The 24,369-nt window shown below is 33.2% G+C and overlaps 2 protein-coding genes across 2 annotated transcripts; one reads left to right on the top strand and one right to left on the bottom strand.

The window, feature by feature from the left end:
- Positions 1–6,655: 6,655 nt before the first annotated feature.
- On the top strand, positions 6,656–11,652 carry LOC126691823 (probable E3 ubiquitin-protein ligase LOG2). The gene is made up of 3 exons (XM_050387008.1): positions 6,656–7,688; positions 10,272–10,764; positions 11,255–11,652. The coding sequence occupies exons 1-3, from the start codon at positions 7,162–7,164 to the stop codon at positions 11,369–11,371; spliced, it is 1,137 nt and encodes a 378-aa protein (XP_050242965.1). The 5' UTR covers positions 6,656–7,161; the 3' UTR covers positions 11,372–11,652.
- A 3,924-nt stretch (positions 11,653–15,576) lies between these two features.
- LOC126691821 (uncharacterized) lies at positions 15,577–17,829 on the bottom strand. Its single transcript, XM_050387005.1, has one exon. The coding sequence runs from the start codon at positions 17,253–17,255 to the stop codon at positions 15,846–15,848; it is 1,410 nt and encodes a 469-aa protein (XP_050242962.1). The 5' UTR covers positions 17,256–17,829; the 3' UTR covers positions 15,577–15,845.
- Between the last annotated feature and the right edge of the window lie 6,540 nt (positions 17,830–24,369).

Here is a 24,369-nt window from a genome sequence, read left to right as displayed (position 1 = left end):
AAGTTAGAAAACCAACCATTTTTTTATTTGTTTTTTCTCTCAATCTTACACGTGAACAATGGACAATTTGATTATTTCAAATTCGACGTAGAAAAAGATATCAACTCTCTTGAAAGTTAATCATTTTAAAACCTTGACTTATTAAAATATTAGTGATAATTATTTATTTATTAATAACGTTTTTGAGAAGAGAAGAATTATTTAATTATATTTATTAATAACGTGTTCCTCTGTATGATAGAGAAAACACGTACATCGCGCGCCGCGCGGTATAGGACCTCTCAAGTCCTCAGCTGCTCACCCTGTAACGTTTTGCAAAATTTTGACTTATTGAAATATTAGTAATAATTATTTATTAATTAACAAGTTTCTATATATGATAAAGAAAACACGTATAACATGGCAAAATTAGTTTGTCACTTTGATTATTTTTTAGTAATCAAGCTTATTAGTGACGAAAAATTTTTGTCAAAGGATAAAAGACAATAGACGATAAACATTAGATAATAAAAAGGAAATACAAATCTTCTATACCATTTTTTGTGCATCATTTTATATTGAAATATTAGTAATAATTATTTATTAATTAACAAGTTTCTATATATGATAAAGAAAACACATATAAGATGGCAAAATTAGTTTGTCACTTTGATTATTTTTTAATAATCAAACTTATTAGTGATGAAAATTTTTTGTCACAGGACAAAAGACAATAAACAACAAACATTAGATAATAAAAAAGAAGTACAAATCTTCTATACCATTTTTTGTGCATCATTTTATGTTCCACTTTATCGTCTATCTTAATTGGCAACGAAACTAAGAGTACAGTAATAAAACATTTTGTCACCGTAGCTCTTATCTGCTATAGTTATAAGTGAATGTTACCTAAAGTTAGAACTCAACTCAAAATAATCAAGAAGTTGGTTTAATATTCTTATTTTTCAAAATTTTGTAAAATTATATATCGACCATTGAAAGAAATTCCCAGAGAATTAATCACACATTACGTTGGCTAATTGACTGATATACTGCCAAATCATAGAAGGTCGAAGATAATCAAACATAAAATAGGTAATCAAATTTTAGGAGACTCGTTTTGTTGAGTTTAGCTTGCACAAGTTACCAAATTCATCATAGCCAAAGGAATCGGGCTTATTCAAATGAAAGAAATCTTGCTTTCTAGATTGTATATATATATTATTGGTGAGAATGTTTTTTCTTCTTCTTCTTTTCTGGTTGTTTTCCCCCTTTTTGGTTAATCTGATTTGAGTAATCTTGAAGAAAACGCATTGGACTTTTTTTTCTTTGTAGCCCATAGCTACCAAGGCAATGGCCCATGGGGCCGTTTCATGTTTGCGCAGAGTGGTAGATTTGGTTTACATTGTATGTCGTGACTAAAAATCAATGTATATCCAAACTACAAAGCTTGAGGTCATTTCAGCCTCTTAAGTCTCACCAACCTGTCTAATTATAAAAAATAAAAAATAAAAAGTCTCACCAACTCGTGAGTCGTGACCAATCCAAAGCAGGTTAATACATTGGTGGTCTAGGAAAAATGAAAGGAAAAGAGAGAGACAAAAGGATCCGAGTATTTTCAATTATATATATGTCCAAAGCAGGTTAATATATTGGTGATCTAGGAAAACAGAAAGGAAAAGAGAGAGACAAAAGGATCCGAATTCCTTCAATTAATTATATATAACCAAGTTGAGTTTATGGTGTGTCTCGGGTTTTAATTAACTCAACTAGTAAAGTTTTTTATGGTTGAATAAGAAATTTAGATTCAATTTTTACTTATACAAAAAACTAATTGGTGTATTAATTTAATGATAAATAGCACAATTATTATAAGCAAATATCATAGGTTAAAACTATAAAAAAATAAAATAAGTTGAGTTTACTGTGGATATAGACTATATCAATCTGTAGATATTAGTAATAGGGCATTATTCACCACCCTTTTGTTGTCATAGGGCATTATAAAATTTGTAGAGCACAATTGTTTATAAGCTGAACCACATACTTTGTTTTCCTTTGTTTTCTACCCACCTTTAACTCGTTAATATTACTATATTAGAATAGAGTCAATAAACTAAAGTGTCCGACCTGAAAATATCTGTAATTACAAAAGAAGTATTATGTTAAGTTTCATTAAGAAATTATTTAAATTATCCTTTTTTTAATATATATATATATATATATATATATATATATAATGGACTGACTAGGAAGTTGGAACTTATCATATTGGATTTTTTCCTTAATTCATTTGATTCTCATAAATATATAATGGTCCGACTTAGAAAGTTGGAACTTACCCTATTGGATTTTTTCCTTAATTCATTTCATTCTCATATATATATATATATATATATTGGTCTGACTTAGAAAGTTAGAACTTACCCTATTGGATTTTTTACTTACTTCATTTCATTCTCAAATTATTATTATATTTATATGAAAAAAGAGAATAAGAGAAGAAGGAAGGCATGAACAGTTAAAAGTCTATAACTACTAGCTCTCCCTTAGATAAATGTTCCTTGAAGCTGGTTTCTCATGCGCCAAGCGCATGAGACCAGCCTCTCACAAGCAAGTGGGCCCCACACCAACTTCTCATAGTGTTAGGAGTTTTACAAGTTGTTGATGATGGCATGAGAAATTGGAGTGCTTGGACAACAACAGGCTAGTCACATGGCTCAATGTTTTCTCAAGACACTAATGGCTCCTCATGCCTATCAAATGAAGCTCCTAATTGCTCTTTGAGGGGGACAAGCCCGATCTCCCTGCTGGATTCAGATTGATGAGCATGATGAGGGGTAGCATGTGGAGGCACCTTGCTCCACATGATGCTCCAAGGCCATGGCAAAGGAGGGCCATTGTGGGCAGAGATGGTTTTGGTGATGATGGGCAAGTGGTGCTGACCCTATATGATAGTGCATGGCATGGTGGCTTGGCTATTAGTTGCTTTGTATGTGGGCTTGGTGGCTTGGGTGCAAGGCAGTGCTGAGGCTGCTGTGATGATAATATGTTGTGCAAGGCATTGAGCTGGTTGGTGCTGGTATAATGCATGGACTTGTATGAGTGGGTTGAGGGCAGTTACTTGGTGTGCTGCATATAGACATTTTGTGTGGGCTGTGATGCTGATGAGAAGGGCTTGGGCAGGGGGCCAAGGCTTCCAAAACATGATGGAACTATTATGTGTGGGCTACTGGAGCATGGGCAGAAACCCCATGATAATGTGCTGAATAATGGGCTAACATGTGCAGAGTGTGCAGCAGCAGTTATCAGCAGTTACCAAGCAATTCCTGGTTTTGTGGATGTTCAGACCTGCTATGTAGGGGATGGAAATGTGGAAAGCAGGCTAAGATAGTATCAGTTAAAGGTGTCCTAAGTCAGACCACATGTGGCAGCAAATCCTGGACAAGGGTAGTTACTTGGCAATAACTGTTGTGACAGTTAATTTTATATCTTAATCCTAGGCTGTTGGGGCTGTCAACAGCAGAGTATGTAATTTTGCTTAGAGAATTTCATGTGTATTCTCCAAGCTTCCTTTGTACTTGATATTAGGTAATAAAGGTTGGGGTTGGTGTCCTATAAATACTGTGTGTGCTGTGTGTGTGTGTGTGTGTATGTGAATTTCCTTGATAATTTTGTTCTAAGTATTCTTGCAGTATTTGTGTGTGTCGAGTGTTGACTGAGACTAAGTTAGAGGCTTAGTGCCATCACAAGCAGAAAATTTAAGAGAAAAATTGATCATGTGACACATAGGCAGGTGGGCCCCACACATGTGGAGCCCACTTGCCTATGAGATGCAAGTCTCATGCGCCTGAAGCATGAGAGATTTTTTTAGTTCCTTAATATTATAGGTAATTTTCATTGTATTTTGATTGATGCTTGTGATTGTGAGATCATCAATCAATTACAGTGATAAGTAGGGGTGTGCAGAAAACCCACCGACCCGCCACACCCGACCCAACCCAACCAGACCCGCCGGGTTGGGTCGGTTTTTAAGGCTTGGTGGGTTGGGTTGGGTTACAAAAAAAAAATTTATGGCGGGTTGGGTTGGGTTTGGGTCATAAAATTACAAACCCGCCAAACCCAACCCGACCCACCCATATTTAATATATATTTAAAATATATTTTTATATTTAATAATTTTTTTTAAATCAATTGTAGGACACTTTTATATATATATATATATATATATTTAAATATATATTATATATTTAATAATTAAAAAAAAAACAGTTGTAGAGCAGCATTTCCTTAGTTTCTCCTACTAATACTAATTTAATATATATAATATATTATATAATTAATAAATTTTTTTAAATAGCCAGTTCTTCCTATCCTATATAAAAGCCAATTAGTTCACACAAATCCTAATAAATTACTATTGTTGTTTAGTCATTAATGTTGTTTGCCTTTAAGGAGTTACATTGATACTAATCTTTAGGTTTTTTTAATATTTTAATTTTTTTTTTCTACTCAATTTAATAATAATAAAAAAAAATTTCAAACCCATGGGTTCAACCCGACCCAACCCAACCCATGTGGGTTGGGTTGGGTTGGGTTTTTTTTGACCCACCATGGTGGGTTGGGTCAAAAAATCCCCTCAACCCGACCCAACCCGACCCATGCACACCCCTAGTGATAAGGTCCACCTTCACCATTGCAAGATCATCACTAACAACTTTTACATCGTTTTTTTAGTTCCCCATGCCACTGTGGCTTGCACACACACCATTAAGAACTCCTAAAACCCTAAAATGGTACGAGTGCTTCCACATCCTACTGGCACAGGTTTGAACCGAGTGCAATACTTATCCCTCACAAATGTTTTTACCATTCTTATAATTTAATTTTTACCTTTTTTACTCTTTCTTATTTTTTTTAATAATTAAGATTTAAAGTTACATCGTTTTTCTTTTTCTTTTTTCACTTTTTCAATTTTAAATCTCAGCCCTTCACAGCTATTGCATTACACTTTATCTCAATTCCACTAACACACCTTGTAAATTCTTTCTTAAAAGATTTAGTTTGACGAGCTCATCTCTAGTTGGTTCCCAATGGGTTTTTCTTTTTCTTTTTTTGATTGGTTCCCAATGCTTGGCTCCTTTCATAAGTCATCATGAGGTTGTGCCAAGACACACATGTGCGACATTGTAGCTTAGTTTGCCACCATGACCTTAAGGCTATGTTTGGTTGAGTGGAAGGGGAAGAAAGAGAGAATAGAAAGGAAAAGGGAAGGGAAATGAAAAAGAGTGGAGAAAGAAAGTGCTTCCTCTCAAGTGTGTTTGGATATAAAGAGGAAGAAAAAGGAAAAATATGTGATATATTTTAAACTTTCTTTTCATTTATTTCCTCTTCCATCAAACCAAACAAAGCCTTAAACTGTGACCAATCTCCATCAAATCAAAGGTGTAGGTAGGGTGGGGGTTCAAGCCGTTCAACTATGTGTCAAGGAATGGAGAGAGAGAGAGAGAGAGAGAGAGAGAGAGAGAGAGAGAGAGAGAGAGAGAGAGAGAGAGAGAGAGAGAGAGAGAGAGAGAGAGAGAGTAATTAAAAAAAAACACTTAATAGAATAAAGAAAAATAATAATAAAGAATTAGATGTAAGGTATATTTGAACTTTAATAATTAAATAACAAATAGGTACCTTTTTTTTCCCTTTTTATATCATGGTTAAAAATAAAAATATACCCTAAATCTATGGCATCCTTGTCCCCTGAGATTTTGAGCCACATACCCTTACTTAAGAAAAAGTAATTTATATTAAATAATTCTACGTCATGTGTCTCAAAATTCAATAAAAAGAGATATATGTACAAAAATAACTACCCGTTAATACATGTCTTCATTTGTTAGTGAGGTAGATATCTTTCATTTGTTAGTTAAGTAGTTATTTTTTACAGTTATATCTTACACTTATTGAATTTTGATACGGCTAACACGCTATCATTTGATACCAAATATCCTCTCCTTATATAAGGAGGTGTTGTCATACCAAAGACAGAGGCAACCAAGTAGATAAGATTTAACTAAATAATTGAATACACCAATGTTAATACCAAAGACAGAGGCAACCAAGTAGATAAGATTTAACTAAATAATTGAATACACCAATGTTATTACCATGACATCTTGCACTGTAGCTTTCCAAGTTAAAGCCTAAAATAATTCCTAAAAAATAATAAAAAGTTAAGGTAAATGTTAACAAGCCGTGTAAGTGCTTGTTAAGGTAATACAAAAGTCGGTCTCATTTTATATAAAAATTAAGGTAAAATTGTTAACAAATATCACATAGATGTTTGTTAAGATTGTATTAAAGTGTGTCTCATTTAATTAAAAAAAATAAATAAATAAATAAATAAATGACATAAAGCTAACCCTTTTAATTATTTTAATATTTTTCCTCACCACAAAATTAACCCCATACCCAAAAAAATTGACAAAAAGCTGTAAAAAATGACAAAAACATGTACAAAAGTGTCCGTTAACACAGCCCAAAAGATAAAGCCGAAAAGGCCTGCAAGGATTCAACAGGAAAAAAAAATGCACTACATGGAAAGCAAAGTTAGGGTGTTCAATTTATACCCAAAAAAAAAAAGACACAATAAAATAGTAAAAGCTGATGAAACAGTAAATGCACTCACATGTAAAGCAAAGTTAGGAGCAAAATACAAAATTCTGAACCCCCCAAATCTCATCGATGGTGGTGTATTGGGTGGAGCTTTACGCAATCCCATTAAACCAACCCATCATTTGATTCCCTTTTTCCACCCACCACCACCACCGCCATTCTCAACCATTCTCTCTTCCACCACAACCTACATTCTAATATCCAAACCTAATCCCCTACTTTCTCTACTCTTACCTTTGAAATTCATCTTCATCTAAACTCTAAAACCTTCATTTCCTCCACACCCATTTGCCTTAAAAATCTCACAACCTGTCCTTCCAACAAAAAAGGCAACAAGAAAAAAGGAAAAAAAAAAAAAAAAAAAAAAAAAAGCAAATTATCCACTTATTACCAAATGAGGTAAATATATTAACCGTTGCATGCACGTGGATTTACTTTCTAGTAAAAACCAAAACCAAAACCAAAGACAAGAATAACAACAAAAAAAAACAGAGTGTTCAGTTTGGGAATTTGAGGATGGGGAATATAGGGAGTAGAGGGCGGCGCAGGCACGGTGGTAGACGGCGGAACCACCCATCTACGCCGCTTCCCGCGACTCCTCAGCCTGAAATATCGGCTAACCGATACGTGTTCGCGGCGGCGACACCTTACCCATCCCAATTCCCAAACACCGCAGCAGTGGCACCACCACCACCGCCGCTTCCTCCGCCACACGTTCCATACTACCAGTATCCTCCAGGGTACTATCCCAATCAGCCACCTTCTATGCCGGTGCCTTTACCGGCTCCGTACGACCACCACCACCACCGTGGTGGACCTGGGCCTCTCATGGACCCGGCACAGGCCCAGGCAAATTGGGTCGGGGGTAGGTACCCATGCGGGCCGGTGATGACTCCTCAGACCCCATATATGGAGCACCAGAAAGCAGTCACTATTCGAAACGATGTTAATCTCAAGAAAGAGAGTTTGAAGATCGAACCTGACGAGGAAAACCCAGGAAGATTCCTCGTATCATTCACTTTCGATGCCACGGTTCCTGGGAGGTATTTATATATATAAAAGAATGTTTTGAAACGCGTTTTTTGGACTTTTAGTTTTTATTTGGTTTAGTTAAATTGTTTTGGGGTTTCCTGCTTATTTTGTAGACATAATTCTTTACTGGGTCAATTTCAATTTTTTGTTGGAACGTATATTTTGTTTGGATTTGGAGTATTTGACTTGAGGGAAATTTAGGTTGACTAGCTGTTGAACAGTTGAAGTAGTAATTTAAAGTGTGCCCTTTGGGATGAAGGAAAGGTTTTGTGGGTAAATTTTTTTTTATTTCTTTTGGTAACAATTTATGGACTTGTGAATGTTTTTGAGAGCTTGGTAATTTACCTCACTAGTTGAGTTAAGGAATTTTTGATTGAGAGCCAAGAGCAGTGTAGTTTAATGGCAGAGCCTGTTCTCCTTTATTATTGTAAGTATCAATTACCAAAAGAAGAACTGGCTGAGGATTCTAATTGGTGTACTATATTTGTTCCAATAAGAAATTCATGGGGTTTTGTTTTATAATTCCTTCTTGAAGATAATTATAATGAATTAGGCAAACTGAAATATATAAAAAGGAAGGACTATGTGCTATCAATATAATACTACTGACTTATTAGCACAGGCCAATCCTGAAATAATGTTTTAAGATTAAATGTAAGGTTTAATTGACTGTTTTCAATATAATACTGACTGATTATTATTATTTGTATGGTCAATATCTATTCCAACCAAAGTTATATATGTTAACAAAGGTCTGCTCTTCATGAGAAAGCTTTTATCATTTTTGCTTTAGCTTTAAACTTGTATTATGTTTCTTGGAAGATAGCTAAAGGAGGAGTATGTTAGGATTGAAAGGAAAGGAATTCTGCCACTAGTATTGGTGGAAGATTAGATGGGCTGCATGTTTCTTAAATAGAAGAGGAAATGGTCATAGTGTGTGCCTTTCTTGAATGGGGACCATATTAATTGCAAAGGAGAAGGTCCCTGTTTTACCTCATTTAGATGAACATTGTATTTTTTTTATTGTAGAACAATGGCAATATGACCTTCAGTCACTTTCTATGAACATTCGTGGATCTAGAATGAAATTATTCCTTTTCCCTAAAAAAATTACTTACAGATGCCAAACCTGGACCAATTTGGACAACTGAACCACTGGAACCATGTGTGTGTCTCGTGGAGGCCTCTACTGTTCTGGCCTACCAAGCAGCCATATTTTTTTTAGATAAGGTAGGCCAGAACAGTAGAGGCCTCTGCAAGACACATGCAGCCATATAAAAACTAATTTTGTATGATGTTAAAGCTTCAATCTTACTTATCTCTGTATATATATGCATCATGGATTTCCCATAGGTTTTACTGGCTAGAGGTGAGTCCAAAGGGCTCTTCTTTAGAAAGGTCCCCTATGTTGTCAATATATATATATATATATATAGCTGGGCAAGAGTGTATTTTCTGGTAGAAAATAAGGATGTTGCTTCAATACATTCTAAGGACTTAAATTTCTTTTGTGTCTGTCTATCTTTGAACTTCAATATTTGTGCCTTGAAGATAACTTTGCATTTATGAGGAAGTTGAAGTTGAAGATTAGGTCAGTGCTGTTACAACTTTGTCTAGTGGCACCAGGAATAAGATTGCAGGTGGTGAAGAAGTTTCAGAGAAACAATGAGAAAGCTTAAGCAGGTAGAGACATGATTGGGGTGGTTTAGTAATCTTAATAGAAAATTTTAGGTGTTACTAAAGAGGGGTGCTATGGCCCATTGTATTGGTGAAAACTTCTGGCAGTAGCAAGTTTGAATATGATGATTGTAATGGAGAGTCTTTTGGAATCATACAAAATGTTTTTTCGATAAAGTGAATTGCAGAAGATATGTCCACAACAGAGATGTCATTAAGGCTTGGATGATGACAATGAGTTGTTTGCTTTTATAGTTATTAGTTTTAAATATGAAGATTTGTGGTACTCTTTTTAATTAGTGAAAAGTGGGTGGTTGAGTTGAACCTTATACATTTCTATTTAGGCAATATAAAATGATCATTTGAAGAACCTAGGCTTTATTTGGTACTGTAAACAAGATTCAAGATATTGACTTGGTGTATGCACGGTTTCATTTCATTTTTCTTTGTTTTGGGGTTTATGTTGCTTCTGATCAAGAACTGCGAAGACTGATATTTTGCTTTATACATTTCATTTGAGGATCACAATTATTATGAGATCACAATCATTACAATGTTTCCCTAAGTAGTCCCTTAGTAGTACAGTGCCTAGCTTTCATATGGTATTATTGTGTCATTGATATCATAATTTTTCAAAGAGATATTATGAAGTAGCATATTGTGGTAGTAGTTTTGTTTTTGTTTCTGCCCTCTTGCATGCCAGAGGGCATCACTTTTTCAATGAGGTATTATAGTGTGTTTTGTTTTGTTGTTTTATCAGATTGTTAATTTTGGATCTTTACCATATATTCAGATCCTCAAATATTCTTTGTTATATAGTTTCCCTCTTTTATATCTTTTACCTGTTCTTTATTCCTGTCTGACAGTTATTCTTAATACTTTTCTTGATCAAAAGTTTCATTTACTTTGTTCAACAGCATCACCATAATTTTCTTTGCAAAAGAAGGTGAAGATTGTAACCTGACACCGATGAAACAAGACCTTGCACCTGTGACAGTACAGTTCCAACAAGGTCTGGGCCAGAAGTTCAGGCAGCCCTTTGGAACTGGGATGGACTTCTCAGTGTTTGAGGAGACACAGTTATTAAAAATGGGTGATGTAGACGTCTATCCTTTAGCAATTAAGGCAGAGGCAAACCCAGTTAAGGAGAATGGTACAGATGGGAACCCAATACCTGCAAGCATGAACTCTCAGATAACTCAGGCAGTGTTCGAGAAGGAGAAAGGTGAATACCAGGTGAGGGTAGTGAAGCAGATCTTGTGGGTCAATGGAATGAGGTATGAGTTGCAGGAGATATATGGGATTGGGAATTCAGTTGAGGGTGACGTGGATGGGAATGACCCAGGAAAAGAATGTGTCATCTGCCTATCAGAACCACGGGACACAACCGTCCTTCCCTGCCGACATATGGTAATTAAACTCTTTTGTTTTTCCATTTGCAGTTCTGTGATTAGACGATTACAAGTGGTTAAGCCATAGTTTTGATTTTGAAACAAGTTTCCAAATTAGTTTCTTGTACAAAGGTTGCCAATTTATAGCCAATTTATTGTTGTTTGGGAGCCATTTTAGTTAAGTCATTGTTTGACATGTATCAATGGCAATCCTTGTTTACTGTGAGTTTATTTGCCAAGGCTGGCAATTGCTTGTCATAATTCCATTCCGGAATGTCTAAAAGATTTATTATAGACTGGTTTCTTGGATTACTCATTCCACCGCACCAATATGACCCAATATGTCACAAATGTAAAATATGTGCTAATGGGTTATAACACCAGATGCATCCATCCTGTTTTTGTCCTGGAAAACTGTTGCTCGTTTACTAATATTCTTAATGTGGATAATTACTTAATAGCTGGGTATTAATGTAGTATCATTGGCTGTGTTTCTTTCCATGTTGCAGTGTATGTGCAGTGGATGTGCAAAGGTTTTAAGGTTCCAGACAAACCGATGTCCGATATGCAGACAACCAGTTGATAGGCTTTTGGAGATTAAGGTCAACAATGGTTATGTGGAATAGGAAGATTTCTTCTGCCGCTAGAAATAGCCCTGTTCTTATCTTTCTTGCTTTCCTTCTTCGTCTTTTTTTTCTTTTTCTTTTTTTCTTGTTTTGTTCTTGTTTTTTTTAAATATAGTAGGGTTTTTTTTTTTTTTTTTTTTTATACATATTTTCTGGTTTTCTAATTATCAGAATAGAACATATCCTTGACAAGTCGTTTGGTAAGGATAAAATTCTGGCTATACCTGTTTAATTTTACTACAAAACCAATACTAATCATGTGTTTGGAATGAAAATAAAAAGGATGGTAATATCTCTAACCCATCTCGCTCCTAACTTGCCTTACTCCCACTCTCTATGCTAAGTTTTTCCTGCTTAAAAAGGGAGTAGAAACACCATAATCCAACCCTTACTTTGCCCTTACCACCTCTAAAGAAGAAGGAAAGATGGTTGGAATATAAGGAAAGCACTAAAGAAGGAAAGATGGTTGGAATATAAAATGTTTTTAAAAGGGATAATACCCACTAAGTATAACCATATATTTTATTGAGTTTTAATATACATCATTCGTTCACCTTTTAAAATGTACAATACTCACTTTTAATATAGATCATTCGTTCATATCATATCATGTACTATTATATAATAAAGTTGCACTTAAAAATTATAATTGTATTTGTGCCAAGTAGCTGCACCAAATTACAACAATTTTATTTTTGGATAAAACATTAATGAGAGGTGAGATGGCACTCTGCTTTTAGTATTGCAAGATTGCATGGAACCCAGATCACATTCATTTATAGGCTACCTAAACTTAATTCTAACAATTGAAGAACCTTGATGAAAATTAAACAAAAATAATAGGAGTATCACCTAAGTTTTAGCTTTATAAGTTCTCTTCTATTTAAAGTATTATCTCTATTTGAAGTGATGATAATCTTGATTTTTAACTTTTAAAAAAAAAAAAAAAAACGAAAGGATTGTCTTTCATTTTATTTTTGGATAAAATATTAATGAGAGGTAAGATGGCAGTATGGCACTCTTTACTTGGTGTTGCAAGATTGCATGTAAACCGTATCACATTCATTTATAGGCTACCTAAACCTGATTCTTAGTTCTTACAATTAAAGAACCCTGATTAAAATTAAACAAAGATAATATCTCCTAAGTTTTAGCTTTAGAAGTTATTTCTTCTATTAAAGGATTATCTCTATTTGAAGTGATGATAATCTTGATTCTTAACTATAAAAAAATTAGAGGGTTATCCATATTTGAAGTGATGATAATGTTCAACGTTAACTATAAAAAAATATTTAAAAATTTGTCATATAATAAAATTGTCACAATTAACAATATAAAAAATTTATTAAAAAAATGTAAAGCTTTTTTATTATTAGACTTTATCCGAGAAAAAAAAAAAAAAAAAAAAAAAAAAAAAAAAAAAAAAAAAAAAAGAAGAAGAAAAAGTTGAAGTGAAGAAGAAGTTGAGGCCAATAAGGCAATAACAAAACCTAAATCATATTAGTTTGAATAAATGAGCACAAAATCATAGAAAACTTATTATTATTACTTTCTTAATTCTTTTAGTTGTTTTTGAATAAAGTAATAATAAGTTTTCTTATCAACATTTTAACCTACGTTTTGTGGTTATTTATTCAAACTAATATGATTTAGGTTTTGTTATTGGCCTCAACTTCTTACGTCAACTTTTTTTTTGGGCTAAAATAATAAAAAAATTGCATTTTTTATTTATTTAAATTATGCGTTTGTTGTGACAATTTTATTCAAGCTAATGCGACAATTTATTTATTTATTTATTTTTATATAGTCATGGTGATCGAGTTCCAACCTTCCTCAGGAAATCATTGTGGAAGGCTGGAACCTGGCCACCTTGAGAATGCTATACAAGATGTAACCATTCTTTTGAGTATAAGCTTCGAAGAAGGAAGCCAACAATAAATGAAGAAATATCTTGTAAGAAGGTTGCTACTACCACATTAAATGCTCTACACCTAATCAACTGACCGCATTCGGCTCGTTGGGAAAGTATTGTGGAAGGTTGGAACCCGACCACCTTGAGAATTAATGCTGTAAAAGGTAACCATTCTTTTGAGGATAAGTTTCAGGGAAGAAAGCCAATAATAAAGGAAGAAATATCTGGTAAGAAGGTTACTACTACCACATTAAATGCTCTACACCTAACCAACTGGCCACATTTATGTAAAAATGACACATGAACAGTGATATCTCAGTTTACAGCTGTTCACAAAACTTCCAAGAGGTTTTTGATAAGACAAGCATTCAATAGATCACTTATAAGATCAACAAGTGGAAGGCTGGGATGATGAATGGAAGGACTATATAAGGAAAAGGTCCAAATAAAAAAAGGGGCAGAGAATCTGAAGGTGAGGAGAGAGAAAGGAAAGAAAATTGTATTCATATATACGTGAGTTGTTATAAGAACACCTAATCCTTGAACTTGACCGAGGAGTGTAACTTCTCTCTAACTGTCACTAATCTTGTTAACATGAATCCAATCATCTACGGTCCTTATTTAACTTGCTAAGTTGTCTTCCTATTAAACTCACTCTCTAATAAATATTTTGTTTTGGACTCTTTAGGCCATCATTCATTGTTCTTAGTGGGTTGTGGTTCAAAATCCAGCTCTTACAGTTTACTGTATTTGTTTTAATATCATCTTCATTTTCTGTTATTATTTTAATGATTTGTTATGCAAATTGAGGTCTACTTATGTTTAGAAGATTTGTACATTTAAAAAATTTGTTGTAAAGTAAGCACAACTTCAAAAATAATTTTACAATTTCTGTCACTTCACGTCATCTTAAAATTTCTCATTCAGAAAAAAAAATTATATGTTTTTTGAATGAAAGAGAAATAGAAGAACAAGATTTGAAAGCTCAAATAGAGTTTGCTACACTGGTTGTATGTTGGTTTTAAGCATTAAATGTTGGTTTGAAAGATGTGTTGTTGTTTTGAAAGATATGTTGTTAGCTCAAATATTCCTATTCATATTTTTATAATACATATTTTTATTCATAGGCAGTGGAATGCTGAAAATTATTTAAGTATATTGGATGAAATTCCAAAATTATGTATAAATATTTATATTTATAAATTCATGACCAAAAACTTACACCGAGACTACTTCTACTAGTAAAGAAAAAGGAGAAAATGGCACATTCCCATCTTTAATTGGATTTGAACTTTTGGAAACTCTCAATTTCTGTTTTCGGTTTCCATCACCCAAACTCAAATTTTTGAGTTTTGAGTGATGAAAACATCACTTAAAAAACAAGCCAAACAATTTGTTGTCTATCAGTCCTATAAGTCTTGGACTATGGGTTATGGAAACTGAGTGATATCACTCAGTTTTTTGCCAATCCAAATAGTCTCTTAGTGATTCTGACCTGACAAAGACCAGTGGGTCCAGCAGCTTTATTTTTTTACAAGTTTGCCATTCAACCCCGTTTTCATATTTTGAAAACATTTTAAATGTGTTTTCAGTTTTCATAACTATAACTCATTTTTTTGAATAGTTAGTTATGAAAAAAAAAAAAAAAAAAACTAAGCCAAATATGAGAATCTGATGTGAGGCCCACGAAATTTGGGTTTTGAGGGTTGAAAATTGAGAATTGAGTGATAAAAATTTGGTTCATTTTAATTACAAGAGATAGCCGAACATAGGCCCAACATATCTTGAACTGATGATGGATTTTTTAGTCAGTAACATATGTTAGACGTACCTTAAAAGAACCCATAACATAAGGTAAAGTCACTAAATAAAGTCATCCAAACTAAGCTTGGGTTTGGAAATAAAATATGATACAATTATTATAAATTTCACTACAAAATTCTTATAAACCAATAAACTAATGTTTCCCCTTTGAAATTTAAAAAGCAATAACAACATCAATTACATTCATCAATATAAAATAGTAAAATATAATAGTCTAACATTTTCCTTTATAAATTAGGATAAGATTGCGTAAGGAGCCTTGTACACCTCGAGTATCAAGTTCTACCTACTTGCCAAAAGCAAAACAGAAAAATTGAAAAAAAACGCAAAAATGTCCAACCCAAACATTATGTATGATGTGTAAAGGGTGGGCATAAAGTTCATATAGTTTCTACGAAGGCCAAGCCCACAACTTAGTAATAAGTAGCAACACTAAAAGTAATGAAAGCGAGACAATAAGCACACACAATTAAGTAGAAAGCTAATGGTTGCTTTTTTATATATTAATTAGTGCCCAACCACTAAGCGATTTGGATGTTCATGCATCCTAAACGACAAACTCAAACAACAACAACATGTGGTTGCTTATTTAGTTTAAAATGCCCAACCACAAAGCAACTTGGATGTTCATACACCCTAAACGACAGGACTCAAACAACATAGCAGACAGCAGAGCTAGTCTGAATACACTTAAACGACACACATGAAACCAAATTTTCAACACACAACAGTGCAATTTTAGTCTCCCCACCACTGATGGACATAGACACCACTGCTTCTAAGGCCCTTGAAGAGATCCATACATTCTCCCTTGATTGCAACAGCAACATCTACATTATCTGAGCAGTTCAGGAACATCTCATCAACATAGCATATCGCTCCGCTCTCAAACAACTCCAAGAGGAACTTTATTTCCACTTTACCTGCATTCATCTTCAGGACCACAAAATCTGCATATTGCACTGTTTCTTTAAACCAAGAAAGGAAATCAAACCCTTCAATTTCCATTGGCGGATCAATGTCTTCATCAAAACTAGGGGTATCCGAATCCTTATCTCCAGCCAAGCCCGGATGATAAACGAAGGTCATACCAGGCTTTTTGACAAGGGATAACAGAACTGAAGTGTTATGATCAACAAAATAAACATTGAAATCTTTGCGATCCACGGGATATGATGGCAGGAACCAGTTTAAAGAATTAGAGTTTAGATGCAACCCTGGCCCAATATCAATATAGACTAGCCGCTTCCTAGTATCAACATCCACAAGCATGGGCAAATAAGAAAACCTTTTCTCAAACTCCATTGGTTTTTCCTCCACAAGAGGCTCAAGTTGATCCATGAAAGGTTTGTTATTCGTAATAGACTGGCAATCAGCCGGAAGGCGAAACTGCTCCAAGTAACTGGCGTTTAGGAATCTCTTCTTGAAGACAACCAGAGTAAAGTTATGCACATAACCAACGTGCACAACATTGGAGCTTTTCAGCAACGAAGAAACCGGGGTGGCAGACCTAATCAAGCTGTTAGGGAATGAACCGCTAACGCCTTCCACAAGCATGGCACCAATGCCACCCGGGCTAAGAACGCGCTCGATCTCAAGCACGAGCAATGCAGGGACGGAAACCTTATCAACATCCCTGGACAAGACGAAATCGAATGAATTGTCCGCGAAATCGAGCTCGTGAACAAACTGCTTACTCTTAAGCGAGAAAAAGCGGTGCCTATAAACACCACCAGCATTGGAGAACCCCAAATCTTGCAATGTCAACACGGTCGCGGCCGACCCTTCTCCAATACAGAGAGCTTTCGCATTATATTTCAACAACTTCATACCCACTAGCTCTCTAACCACATGAATGGTCAAATTCACATTCTCCTTGCAATTCGCCGACTCAAATGAGCCCCAAATCGGATTCAAGAACTGGGTGTGAAACAAATACGTTCCCGGAGCCATACTCGCCGTGGCAAAGCCCAAATTGGCGGTACAATCAGTGGTGGCCAAAGACCCAATAGTTCCAAAATCCGAACCAGATAAAATTTGAAACAAGGGAATGATTGAAATGCACGAGGCGATCACGAATGAGCGGTAAAGCATGCGCCTTGCTATAGACCCATGAAGGATCTGGAATTTCAAAGCCTTCAAATCCATGATTTTCACTGTGGCTTTTTCTCGAACACTTGATTGATTCAATCAAAGAAGCTTGTTTTTTTTTTCCCGAAACGAAGATTAAGCAAATGCGATTTTTGTTTAAAACCCAAAACAAAAAAAGTAAAATTTGAGAGGAATTAAGCCAAGCGTAGATTGAGGTAAAATTTAGCGAGTGCAAAACCTGGAGGAGGTGTGATTTCCACCCACGAGGAGCACGATTGATCTTTGACACCCTAACCAGACGCTTCTTGGAATCCTTGGTGCCATTGGCTCGAACCAAACCTGACCCATCTTTAATCCGACCATGAATTGCACAAATCTACATGATATATTACATTTACATAATGTGAAAAAACAATATGGGTTTTTATTATTATTTGAAACTAAAACTATGAGATCGAAATTGTGGGTTAGGGTTTAGGGTTAGGGTTAGAATGAATGAATGAAACAATGGACGGGAATGGAGTCGAAGGGTGCGGTGGTGGAATGTGAGTGAGTGAGTGAGTGAAGGAGAGACGGATCTGATTTGTTTATAGAGTTATTTTTAGTAGTTTAGTGTTACTAACTTTGTCGGTGTGACAGATGACGCCCATGCTCACGTGGTATTCGCAGAAAGCTTCTAAAGAGAACTGATTTTTTAATAGAAAAAAACCCTAAATTCACTCTAAACCATTAACCATGAAAAGTGCAGTTTGGTTCTTGGTTATTTTTAACATCGCACTTTTGACTATATGACTTTATTTCAGTTTTACGGTCACACGGATAATGCGGTGCAATGTATAATATATAGTTTGGTCAATTTTAGGTTAAAATATATCTTCAAGATGTCATAACTAATAACTAGTTTACTATTAATAACCATCACAAAAATACATAACAAGCAATAACCATAAGGTCCATAATAGTACCAAGGTCCATAACAATGTACCATATACACTTTTAGTTATGCTTACTAGTTTCAATGATCACAACCATAATGGAAACAAGTCTAAAGCAAGGATGGAATAAATTACACACCCAATACAAGTATTAAAACAAACCTAACAATAAATTATTTAATTAAATATGAACAACAAAAAAGGTTCATCCATTCAATGCTATACTTGAGAGAGACTCATAATGGGTGAGACTAGAGAGAGATTGAGAGTGAATCAAGGTATCAAGAGAGAGAGAAGAGTAAGAGTGTGAGATGAAGAAGTGAATGAAGTTTTGATTTTGTATTTAATCAAAATGAAATTGTTTTTAACCTGAAACTAGAATAAACTATTACTATTAAATTATCAATATATATTTAATATAAAATAAATATATATGGTGCAGAGTGGTGCGATTTTTTTATCATAAAACTACATAGTCCACACTGTATCGCAGTATGCGATGCAATGTGGTTATTCCTTTTTATAGGTGGTTTTGGTTGGTTTAAGTGCGATCATGCAGTTTGAGCAGTTTGGTAAACACTTCTAGTTGTTACAATAACCATATAAATTTATACAAATATTATTCATTTTACATTTATATATATATATATATATATTTTTTTTTTTTTTTTGTATTCCATGAATAAACAAAAATAGTAGATGATGATTATTTCATGTAAAGAAAAATAAACCATTAAAAACTTAATATTTAATAAAATATAGTGTATAACAGATAATAATTATACATGTGACTTATTTTAAAGGTTCATATTAACAAGTACATTTAAAACAATTATTAATAAATTATATTAATAAAAATTTTACACAACTTTAATAAAATAAAATAAAAAACCGTCAATAATATTAATTAACAGCAACATATCTAAATATAATCCCTAATCCAATAAAAGCTAACAATTCCCTATTTTAGAAAGTATATAAAAAATTGGATAGAGAGACGTAATGCTCTAAGATGTCAACGTGTTTAGATTGTTAACAGATACTCCCAATTATCTTTCTGACAATGAAACCGCGTGGACCCACTTTAATAATGATAAGTGTTAGGGCTCATTTATGATTCTTCTGGCTTTGGTCTCGAAAACCGTGCCTTTGGTTTTTTCAAGAATTATTTTTTTTGTCCGGTTAATGCGTGCCTTAGACACACTAATTATCTATTTTTAAAAAAAATATATATCAAAATAGTGAATTATTTTTTTATTTTTTTATAATTTTTTTAAAATAATTTATGTTAGAGTTATTTTAGTCCATTAGTATAAGCTCAAGCCTAATTCTACTTTGTGTGCAAACCAAGTCTCCTACTTGTACTAGAAGTCTATTAGTCTAGGGTTTAGTCTACTATATGTACACATGTTATAATTCATTGTAACACAGGATTTGTATTACACTATAATATATTATTGATGTAGCCCTTTAGGGTTTCCTCCGTGGATGTAGTTCATTAGGCTGAACCACGTAACCCTCATGTGTTATTGTGTTTTATACTTTATACTTTCGCTTCCGCATTTATACTAGTATATTCAACATGGTATATCAATACTAATATTTAACAATTTAATATGCCATTAAGACAGACGTTAATAAACCCATTTTTCTTTTACTTTGTACTGCTACTTCTACAGTCAAAATTTTTAAAATTTCCTATCATTCGCTCCTATTGCAATCCCGAAGTGAATTTTGTTACCTCATCATGGTTTAAAAACTTTAAACAAAATTTAAAATGATGACAAAATTTTTTAAAAAAAAATTACTGGCGTTAACTAATAATATATTTATTTAAGAATTAAGAGATAGCAAAATTCAAATCACTTATATTTTTTGTGAATTATATAAGACTTAAGAACTCTTTTCTTCTTTAAAAAAAAAAAAATTAAGAACTAGAAAATTTTCAGTTTAATTCCTGTTGTTTTGATTTTCAGTTTTTTTTTTTTTTTTTTTTTTCAAAACTTTGTTTTTTAGGCATTCTCAAAATTGAAATCCCATTTTCTCAACTCAAATAATTGCATTGTACTGGTGAGAGAAAAAGTCGTTGGTGGATTGGCTGTCTTTTGAGTTCACAACACGTGCATGGGGCCGTTGGAGCTTTTTTCTTTTTTTCTTTTTTACAAAACGCTATTAACTCAGTTTTTTATATTCGAAAATACCTCATATCTGTTTTTAATTTAAGGCAAAATTTAGATATAAAATTTACTGTAATGTAAGGTTAAAACTTTACTCAATAAAATAAATAGTACTTTATATTTTGAAAATCTAACCGTTTAATTTTATGTTATTTGCGCTCTTAATACACATGTCAAATTTTGTGTCAATCAGATATTATTAACTATATGATCTATAAATTTATATTTTATGCATAATTTTAAACTACAAAAATTTTAATTTAAACAATTTATTGATAACATAATTTTTAATCTTTAATTTTTTAGAAATTTTACAAATATGAAAGATATAAAAAGAAAATATAATCCAATGGTTAATTTGTCAAAATTCACTTTTAATAAAAAAAATTAGTAAAAAATGTTACAACTAATTTTATAACTAAATTTTTTACTTTAATTTATTCCCAAATCCAAAATATGGATTTTTTTTTTTTTTGAAATCTCGTCTAAAAACTCACCTAAACACATTTTCACCTTATGGGGCCCACTTTTTTAAGGAAATGAAAACAAAAAAAAAGGGGGGGAACTTTCAATGTAATAATTCTAAAATTTACTACTACGTACCAAAATAAGCAATTGATAGTTAGTTTTATCTCTTTTTTTTTTCTTTTTTTTTAACTTGTACCTGTGATATGTATTGTTTTTGATAGAAGACATATTGATCGATGTAACATATATATAAAAACCACGAACCAATATAAATTTAATTTTTTTTCTTTGTTTTTGTGATGAATTCAAAAAAGAAAAAAAGAAAAAAGTTGTGACCAGCAGGAGAGTACAGGAATAACTTGGACTCAATCACTAACAATATTATATTGATTTAAGTCTTTAAGATGAGAAAAGAATCAGCTTTTTTCAATAAAAAATTTTTTGAGAAGAAGAAAAGAATCAGCTTTAGCTTCTCATTTGCCATGAATTTTTTCTTTTATTACCACACAAAATGCCATGATTTAAGCTGGAATCCAATGAGATTGCCAGGATTGTCTTTTTACTCTTTTTCTGTATTTTTTTAATGATTGACTGAACCATACAATTGTCAAGATCTTTGTGTTCACACCACTGAATAATGACGAAGAACTTTTTAGGGACCTTGGATTATTAAAACTCTTGCACAATTATCAAGGGGCGATCTTGTTCTTGTTCACACCACACATTTTTCCTCCTTTTTTTTTATTTATTATTTTTTTTTTTTATGAAACGAATATTCACGTATAAGAAATGTACGAGACATGATAAGGTTTTTTTTTTCAAAACTGGTTTAGTAAGAAATTTTTTAAATTTTTTCTTATTTTATTGTTAAATATGAATTTTAAAAATCTATTTGTTAGATTGTATATTTTTTATGTTCTTAACATATATATCAAATTTCATTTAAATTGGATGTTATTTTCTATTTAATCATTAAACTTATTTTTTATGCATAATTTTAAACCATAAAAATCTAACATTAAACATTTAATTAATAACATAACTATTAATTTTTAATTTTTTTCAAATATTATAAGCAAAAAGGTATAATGAGAACATACGATATTAAATTTTTAAAATCCAGATCTAATAAAATAATAGTATTAAAAAATTAAGTTGGAATCATTTCTCTCCAAAAATTCCACAATATAAGTAACATCCAATAATAACGAGTGTCCAAGCTTGAGAATTTAGCTATCCACGCGTCAGAGTTAGGAAGGAGGCGGCAGAATTATTTTTTGTGACAAAAAAGTTGGGGATCCACGATAGTGATATCTGAATTGTCGTATTGTTTTTTTTTTTGAGAAACGAATTGTCGTATTGTTCTTCTGATTTATTTATTTTTTTATTTATAGATTATGGTTCTTCTTTTTTTTCTTTTTCTTTTTTCTTTTTTTTTTTTAATGAATGGTTCTTCTAATTTTGACCTCGAAAACCAAACACATTTTTATCTTATTTTATTAACTTTCTTTCTTTCTTTTTGGGTTAGATCAGATGGCGACCACTGTTTTCATTAAAATAAGGGTGCGACCACGGTTGACGGGACCAGAAGAAGTGCATGAGTAGATGGAGATGAAAAATATATTTAATTATTTATTTGACCTAAAAAATGAGAAATTTTTGGGCCTGTAATGTTATTTGAACAACAATTTTCGTTGTTTAAATACCACAACATGTATTTCTATAATATTTTTTTATCCACACGTATTTCCACAACACTTAAACAACGTTACTAGAAACCTTTTATCAAACGAGTTCTTATTCTCTTGAGACAGTCTTATTATACAAGATTCATTTTTATATTTTGAGGGCATGATCTCTATTCTCTTGGGGCTCTCCAGTCTTCATAACTACGCTATGTTTGTTTTGATAGAAAATCTTGTATAAAAATTATTTTTCATTTTTTTAGTGTTTAGTCGCATCAGAAAAAATAATTCAAATGAAAACTATCTTTAAAACTACGCTATGGCTTATTTTTAGAGATTTTTTTTCCACTAAATTTTTTTGGAAAGTAACTTTATCTCATAGCACATTGAGGAGGTGATTAGAAACTCCTGGAAGCAATCTGATTTGCCTAGGTCGATGTGGAGTTTCAACAAAAATATTTCTTCATGTCAAGATAATCTTAGGGTGTGGAACCGAAACTTTTTTGGGCATGTCCGTAACACTTTGCAATGAAGTATGAGGGAATTGAGGTTGGCTGAAGAATCTGATGAATACAGAACCAATCCGAGACACATTTTTGAGCTTAGAACCCGTATTGAGGAGTTAAAGAATCAGGAAGAGTGTATGTGGAAGCAAAGGTCTAGATCAGAGTGGTTAAAGGAGGGTGATAAAAATACGAGGTATTTTTCATTGCAGGGCTAACCAAGGAAATAAAAGAAATTATATTGCAAGTTTGGAGGATGATTCGGGTACATGGTGGGAGGATGAAGGCCGTATGGGTGGGTTGATTGAGGGCTACTTCAACTCTTTATTTTCCACCTCCCATCCGTCAGATTTTGATGACATTCTTAGCGGCATCCAATCGGCAATTTCAGAAGAAATGAATGATATCTTGACTCGGGAGTTCACTACTGATGAGATTCAATATGCCCTTAAGCAAATGGCTCCTACCACTGCCCCTGGACCCGATGGTATGTCTCCTATCTTCTACAAAACTTTTTGGAATATTATGGGTAATGATATGATTAAAACTGTGCTTGATGCTCTTAATTCGGGGTACGTCTATGAATCCCTCAATGAAACTTTTATTGCCCTTATTCCAAAAGTCAAAAACCCCAAAAAGGTTTCAGATTTTAGGCCCATTAGTCTATGTAATGTGGTCTATAAATTGATATCCAAAGTGGTGGTTAATCGGTTGAAAAAAATCCTTCCTAACATTGTCTCTGATTCCCAAAGTGCTTTCCTACCAAGGAGGCTTATAACTGATAATGCGCTGATAGTGTTTGAGACACTGCATTACCTCAAACGTAAGACTCAAGGGAAAGATGGGTATATGGCCCTAAAATTAGACATGAGCAAAGCCTACAATAGGGTTGAATGGACCTTTCTAGAGAAGGTTATGAGGCATCTAGGGTTTGCTGAAAGTACTATTAAACTGATTATGTCGTGTATGTCATCTGTTACTTATGCTGTTCTCCTCAATGGGCAACCTGTGGGGAATATAAAACCTTCCAGAGGTTTAAGGCAAGGAGACCCATTATCCCCTTACCTGTTTTTACTTTGTGCTCTTGGGCTGCAAAGTCTGCTCCATAAAGCTAAGGTTAATGGTTATATTAATGGGGTTGCTATTTGCCGTAATGGACCAAAAATTTCTCACTTATTTTTTGCAGATGATAGTGTGGTGTTTTGTAGAGTTAGGGAGGAGGAATGTCAAAAAATAATTGATTTACTCTCTATTTATGAAAGAGGCTCGGGGCAAAAAATAAATAGAGATAAAACTAATATTTTTTTTTCAGGTCTAATACTCCTCCAGGAGATCAGATTGCCATACAACAGCTTCTGGGTGTGCCTGCAATACGCGAATATGAAAAATATCTTGGGTTGCCA

This window comes from Quercus robur, chromosome 7 (assembly GCF_932294415.1).
Source record: "Quercus robur chromosome 7, dhQueRobu3.1, whole genome shotgun sequence".
Classification (NCBI taxonomy): Eukaryota; Viridiplantae; Streptophyta; class Magnoliopsida; order Fagales; family Fagaceae; genus Quercus; species Quercus robur.
Note: the sequence above shows the minus strand (reverse complement) of the source record. Positions and strands in the feature narration are given on the sequence as shown.